Here is a 7,403-nt window from a genome sequence, read left to right as displayed (position 1 = left end):
GAAAATAATCAAGAATAAAACTTTAATTGTTTTTAGAAATAAGTATTAAAAAGAAACACTACAGTTAGTAACATTCAGATTACACGTCAGATAGCAGGAAATCTATATCATAAGACCATTTTGGTGTGTGTAGCCCTTTATTAGCAACTAAACAGAAAAAAAAAAATCTTGTACAATGTTGGCAGCAGCTGTTTGCACTGCAGCTCATATTGAGTAACTAGGGTATGAGATTATAACTGCAACTGACTTTGGATATAAATGGTACACTCTTACCCACATCCTGCTGAACTATCTGTAAGCAAGTACACATCTATTGTTTTATACTGCCAGCTCTGGCCAACTTAATTGCTAGTTTATGTCATCCTGTACCTCATTTCCATCGAGAAGGAAAATTAAACAGAGCACATGTCAATCAAAAACTATGAGGGACTACACGTCGGAGAAGAGTTCAAATGTTCAACCTCTGAAAGCTCCAAGTGAAGGAGGCATGTTTTGATGGAAGGCTGAGATCAGGAGATGGAGAAATGCAGTGGCTTTCCTGAGTAGGAGTGGTTCAATGGACCATCAGAGTACCTGCAGCATAGCTAACGGAGCTATCCTCCCAGTTTTTGCATTGACTTGATTGAGCGTAATTCAGGAATGAGAAAGCCATGTTCATTCCACTCTTCCTCAATTCTGTCACTGCCTAAAAGAAGAAATCAGAACAGCTCTTAACATACCAGCACCACAGCCTACTCTGGGAGCTTAATTTTCTCGATTCTTAGATCACTGGGTCATTGTGTGACCGCTGGACATTTTGACAATGACCAGTAAATGAGGAACTAATGGAGTAATTTCTCCAAATACATGGGAACATGATTTTTAATTGTATGGTGAAGATTTTTTGTGTATCTGGGAACTAGTCAGATTCACAGATCTGGGTTTCAGTCATTGGAATCCTTCAGGGAAGAACTTAGTGGGTCGACAGCATCTGTGAGATGAAAAAGACTGGCAATCATTTCCAGTCAGAAAACCTTCATCAAGTGTCCTGTTGAAAAGTTCAACCTAAAGCACTGTCCCACTGACATTGGTCAACCCAATGAGTTCCTCCTGCAGGTTATTTTTATCTTCAGCATCTAGCGTCTGCAACCTCTCATGTGTATCGACTGGAATTTGATTGGTCTTTTGTTTGAACTAGAGCTTTTAAAAAAAACACAAATGGGGAGCATCAAACAAGGCCTGGCTAACACATTCAGATCTTGCAATGACTTTGAAAGCTTTTCTGAAAAAAAGGAAGTGTTACACTTGTTTTATCCAGGCTTCTCCCCTACCCAAACATTTAACTCTGGATGCATCTACACCCTCCAGGACATGTAATATCAAATGTTGAATAGGCCTGATGTAAGACATTAAAAGATACATTCAAAGTGTAAATATTTGTAACTACAAGCCAAGTACAATCTGCTGGAGGAGGTCAGTGAATTGAGCAGTAACTGTAGGAGAGAAAGAATGGTTGATGTTTTGAGCCGAAGCTCTTTGTCAAGTCTTGATAAATGGGTTTGGCTTGAAACGTCAGTCTTTTTTTTTCCTTCTCACTGTTGATGCTTGATCCACTGAATTCCTCCAGCATTGGGCAGTCTCCTGTGTGTCTTGAGAAAAACTAAAGTGGATGAATAGGTAAAAAAACAACACTTGAATAACTTACATTGAGCAGAACCCCAATTGGGTGGCGACCACAGATTGTGTTGTGATATTTCTTCAAGTAGTTGTTAAATGATACAGCATCTAGTTGCTCTATAATATCCATACCCTGAAATAAACAGATTAAGCGATACAGTTGTACTGCAAAGTAATCCATTCAATGATTCGTTGCACATCTACGGTATTCAAGTTACGGATAGTCTACCAATGGCCTCCTTTGGAAATCTAAATTCACCCTGTGTGAGAGTTGACTCCAGTGCAAAGTACAATGATCAATAGCTGACAGGTATAAAAGGCACAAAACTCTTCACACAGACTGCCATCAGAGAGAGAAGAATGTTGCCTTTTGTCAGAATATTAACTCATCCCTGGCTCAGTTGAATTCTGATTTTTTTCAGATTTCTATCCAAACCCAAACTTGTTTCTAGTTGTGTTTTTAAAATTACATGGATGTATTTAAAAAATTGAAGGCAACCAATTATTCTATAATTTTGAATAGTATGGAAAATGATACTTCTACTGCAGATTATACCAAGATTAAAAGTGACTGCACTTTTTTATCAATGCCAGGAATCACTCCCAACAGGGAAGGCTAAATATCAAACTAGGGTTGCCAGCATTCCAGTGGCACACAGAACTGGACCAGAATGGGTTTCATTTCATCTTCATGACACCAGTTGCTCGGGGAGTGACTGAACTGAATAAAGCAAACTCCTTGTTGTGCAGAATGTAGTCTGATATCAACACCCAATTACTTCAATAACACTTTGAGAAAATTATTGACACTTGTCATAAGGATCTGCTGCACGAAATTGCCTAATTAAAAATTAAATACAGGACTCTGTTATCCAGGCCTCTGTCCAAGTTCTGTACATCTGAAACATTTGTTTTGAATCATCAAGAAAAGGCCAAAGTTTAATAAGACAAATCTGATAAACACTTGCATACTGTAATTGCTTCAATCATTCTTTCCCTCATTATTCGCAACACATTATCCTTGTCATAATTGCCATATTTCCTTCAAACTTCTGCCTTTGAGCAGACATTTCCACAAATCACCCTTTCCCAATTTGCCAGTTATCTTTCAATAAATCCAGCTATACTCTTATACAATGCCTCATCAACAATGGCTCCAAAGCTTTAATCAATCCATGTGAGCCCACAAAAGCACAATCCATTTAATTTCTAAATGCCAGCCCTTGCTCTGATATATTTCTAAAGCAGCGCAAAGTGGGCAAAAGGCTTGACAGGAGGAAAGGTACAATGAAACTGACAGGTTATTTAGAAAATTCAAATAAAGTTACTGAAACAAAATATCTGACTGCATTTGTTAGAATGTACATTAAGTGGCTGTATTTCTACAACACATTTAACAGGTAAAACATCCCAAAAACACAGAAGAGCGTCATCAAATGTAATGCTGCACAAAAGGAAATATTGAAACATTTTTGATCCCAAGGATGTTTCTGAAAGGAGTTCAATAGTTTTAAGGGAGGGCATGTTATTTCAGAGCTTGGAGAGGTGGGAGGGGGGAAAAAAAAACAACTGAGAACAACATTTGATATGCATAGCAGTTTTCTAATTCAATGCGGAATATAAAAGTGCTGGAGAAACTACTACACTAAAATCCAGCATCTACAGATTCTCTTGTTTGTTTGCAGTTGAAGTCTGAATAATTCACTTGGTGAGGAGAGAAAACCAACAATAACATACAACTAATGATACAAGTAGCAGGAATCCATGTGTGACCAAACATAACATAGATTCTGCTTCAAAGGGCTGAAGGGCAACAGAGAGGTGTGCTATCTATCAATCAACTGCAATTAACTTCATGAATTTAGATCCAATATTTTATCAAAGGCAAATAGTCTGGAGAAATCACTCCTGGTTCAGTGGCAGAGCAAGTTCAAAGATTCAAGTTTTTAAGTCTACACACAGGATATCCTGTGTGTATATGTTACATTTTACCAAGTAAAATGAGAAAGGTTCTTCTGTGAACAGTCTAATGGGTTATCTCAATGGCTGATGGTGGTCTTAGTCTTAATTTTAAGGTTTTTTTTTTACACAAAAGGGAAATGAATGCAAAAGTGAGTCTGAAAATAGTAAACATGAATATATGGTCACCAATAATTCTAGTTTGAATTCTGTAGACCTTTATCCTGTTACAATGCTGAGCTTTCGACTACAAAGGTTAACTGAGACAAATAGCATAAAGCCTTATAAAAGAAATTTGGTTAAGCATGAGGTAGAATAAAAGTTAGATGAAGCAGCAAAAAACAAAATGGTTCGGCACAGACTAGAAGGGCCAAAGGGGCCTGTTTCTGTGCTGTAATGTTCCATGGGTGTGTGGAGGATTTACACTGGCTTGATGGAATACACTCCAGTAACAGCATCTAAGCTTTTCATCACCAGCAGGACAAAGCCTACTCCATCATCCTAACCATGCATTCCTTTCAACAGCAGCACATTGAATGTACTATCTGCATTATAAAACAAAAAAATAGGAGCAGGGGTCAGCCAGCTGGCCTGTTGAGCCTGCCCCTCCACTTGATAAGATCTTGGCTGATCTGGCCATATGCTCGGCTCCACTTACCTGCCTTTTTCTCATGGCCTTAATTACCCTGTTATCAAACTGTGTCTTAAATATTCAATGAGTCAGCCTCTACTGCCTCTATGGGCAAAGAATTCCACAGATTCATGACTCTGGTAGAAGCAGTTCCTCCTCATCTCTGCTTGAAATCTTCTCCCACAAATTTTGAGGCTCTGACCCCTAGTTAACATAACATAACATAACAATTACAGCACGGAAACAGGCCATTAGGCCCTTCTAGTCCGCACCGAACCAAACACCCCTTTCTAGTCCCACCTCCCTGCACAATGCCCATAACCCTCCATCTTCTCCTCATCCATATACCTGTCCAACCTTTTCTTAAATAATACAATTGACTCCGCCGCCACTATTTCTCCCGGAAGATGATTCCACACAGCTACCACTCTCTGAGTAAAGAAGTTCCCCCTCATGTTACCTCTAAACCTCTGCCCCTTAATTCTTAACTCATGTCCTCTTGTTTTAATCTTTCCTCCTCTTAACGGAAATAGTCTATCCACATCCATTCTGTCTATCCCTTTCATAATCTTAAATACTTCTATCAAATCCCCTCTCAACCTTCTACGCTCCAAAGAATAAAGACCCAATCTGTCCAATCTCTCCCCATACTCCAGATGCTTAAACCCAGGCAACATTCTGGTAAACCTTCTCTGCACTCTCTCCACTCTGTTTATATCCTTCCTATAATTAGGCGACCAGAACTGCACACAGAACTCCAAATTAGGCCGCACCAACGTCTTATACAATCTCAACATCACCTCCCAACTCCTATATTCCATGCAATGATTGATAAAGGCCAGCATACTAAAAGCCTTCTTCACCACCCTATTCACGTGAGTTTCTACCTTCAGGGAACGATGTACCGTTACTCCTAAATCTTTCTGCTCTTCTGTATTCCTCAATGCTCTCCCATTTACCACATATGTCCTATTCTGATTCTTCTTACGAAAATGAAGCACCTCACACTTATCAGCATTAAATTCCATCTGCCATTTTTCAGCCCACTTTTCTAAGCAGCCCAAATCCCTCTGCAATCCTTGAAAACCTTCTTCATTATCCACTATTCCACCTATCTTAGTATCGTCTGCATATTTACTAATCCAATTCACCACCCCATCATCTAGATCATTAATGTATATAACGAACAACAATGGGCCCAATACAGATCCTTGAGGCACACCACTGGTCACCGGCCTCCAACCTGACAGACAATTATCCACTACCACTCTCTGGCCTCTCCCTTTCAGCCAATGTTCAATCCATTTGACTATCTTAAAATTTATACCTAAAGACTGCACCTTCCTAACTAACCTTCCATGTGGTACCTTATCGAAGGCCTTACTGAAGTCCATATAGACAACATCCACTGCGCTACCCTCATCCACATTCCTAGTCACCTCTTCAAAAAATTCAATCAGATTGGTCAAACATGACCTTCCTCCCACAAATCCATGTTGAGTGCTCCTGATCAGACCCTGTCTATCCAGATGTTTATAAGTACTATCTCTAAGAATTTTCTCCATTAATTTACCTACCACAGACGTCAAACTTACAGGCCGATAGTTGCCAGGCTTCCTCCTTGAACCCTTTTTAAAGGGTTCTGGTCTCATCTGTCAGTGGAAACAACTTTCTTTATCTATCCCTTACATAATTTTGTACATTTCTGTAAGATCCCCTTTCTTTCTGAATTCCAGCGAGTATAGTCCCAGATGGCTCAATCTCTCCTCATAGGTTAATCCCTTTATCTACAGAATCAACCTGGAGAACCTTCTTGTACTGTCTCCAAGACTAGTGTATCCTTTCTATATTTTTCACCCAGTCTTCCCCAAATGCAAAGCCTCTACCACCATAATGCAGGGCAACATGAAAACAACATCTCCCTCATCGTTGGGTCAAAGTCTGGAGACTCCATACTCAACAGCACTGTTGGAGTACTTTCACCAGAAGGACTGCAGAAGTCTCGGGTAACAACTTACCCACTAATTCTTAAATGGAAATTAGGTATGGGCAATAAATAATGGGCTCTCTAGCATATCCATATCCTGAAAATGAGCAAAACGCAATGTAGAGTTGGGTCAAATGGTTGTTTCTGAGATGTACATTCTGTACAGGAATCATGGGTTCAATAAAAGCAGAAGTGCTATGGGCACTGAAGTGTAAAGTTAAGCCATTCTCAACATGGGCCATACAACACCCCCCTCCACCCCACCCCAGGAGTCGCAGCACAGTTAAGGGGGGGGGGGGGGGGATGCATAGACTGAAATCATAAAATGTTTTTCTGAAGTTGGTAGGAGAAAGTTACGGATGAAACCAACTAAACTTGACTGCTTCTCAAGGAAGGGGGCCCATAACTTTGAACAGAGTCCTAAAGAGGTCATAGCCAAAAAAAAAGGTTGAGATTGGCTGGTATAGTTTATTGATACCAGTAGCAAATGAAGCTGGAACAACAGAATTATGGACAGGGAATAACACAAACATCTGCAGGAAATCAGTGGGTCATCCATATGCAGAGGGTAAGTGATTGCCAACCTTTCAGATTGAGACCTTACATCAGGAGTGAGAGTTTAAAGGAGAGATAGCCAGTCTAAAAGGGTGAAGGAGAATGGTGAGACAGGAGCTGGCAGGCTACACGTGACAAGCTCCTGCAGTCTCTTCTGTCTACATGGGGGAGGCAGAAAGGGGTACATTCCTCAAAGCGTTCCATTGTTTCCCATACCATTTTATCCAAGTGCTGAATTGATCTGTAGATCTCCCCTTGGCTCTCATCATAATGCGTATAACGGAAACGTTGCCCTGAAAAATAACAAAGGTCAGAAATCGAAGGCAGAGATGGAGGGGCATGCTTCATTCCAGCCAGAAACATAACATGTCTAACCACAGCAGTATTCTGTAGCATGGTAATCCAAGTGATCTCCTGCCAGGCTGTAAATGACCAGAGTTCCGTGCATTATGGTGTGGACCTCCAGTGATTTCAGATAGCTAATATTCTACACTTCAGGAAAATGCATTCACTTGTACTTTTCTCATTAAAACTATTAAATATATATCAAATATAATTCATAACCAGCATGAACAAATGCATTTTGTTATTACGTGAATTTGAATACAGAACATT

The 7,403-nt window shown here is 39.9% G+C and overlaps 1 protein-coding gene across 5 annotated transcripts in view; it reads right to left on the bottom strand.

Annotated features, from left to right (window-relative positions):
• memo1 (mediator of cell motility 1) overlaps nucleotides 1–7,403 on the bottom strand; it is an 89,902-nt gene continuing 82,499 nt past the window's right edge. For all 5 annotated transcript variants that reach the window (XM_069932339.1, XM_069932341.1, XM_069932337.1 and 2 more), the window contains 3 exons: nucleotides 7,005–7,081; nucleotides 1,685–1,789; nucleotides 1–685 (listed from right to left, as the gene is read on the bottom strand). In XM_069932339.1, the coding sequence (XP_069788440.1) occupies nucleotides 554–685; nucleotides 1,685–1,789; nucleotides 7,005–7,081 (314 nt within the window). In that variant the 3' untranslated portion in view covers nucleotides 1–553. The remainder of the gene's footprint in view (nucleotides 686–1,684; nucleotides 1,790–7,004; nucleotides 7,082–7,403) is intronic.

The sequence above is a fragment of the Narcine bancroftii genome, chromosome 4, assembly GCF_036971445.1.
Source record: "Narcine bancroftii isolate sNarBan1 chromosome 4, sNarBan1.hap1, whole genome shotgun sequence".
In the NCBI taxonomy this organism is placed as follows: domain Eukaryota; kingdom Metazoa; phylum Chordata; class Chondrichthyes; order Torpediniformes; family Narcinidae; genus Narcine; species Narcine bancroftii.
This window is presented reverse-complemented; position numbering and strand designations above follow the sequence as displayed.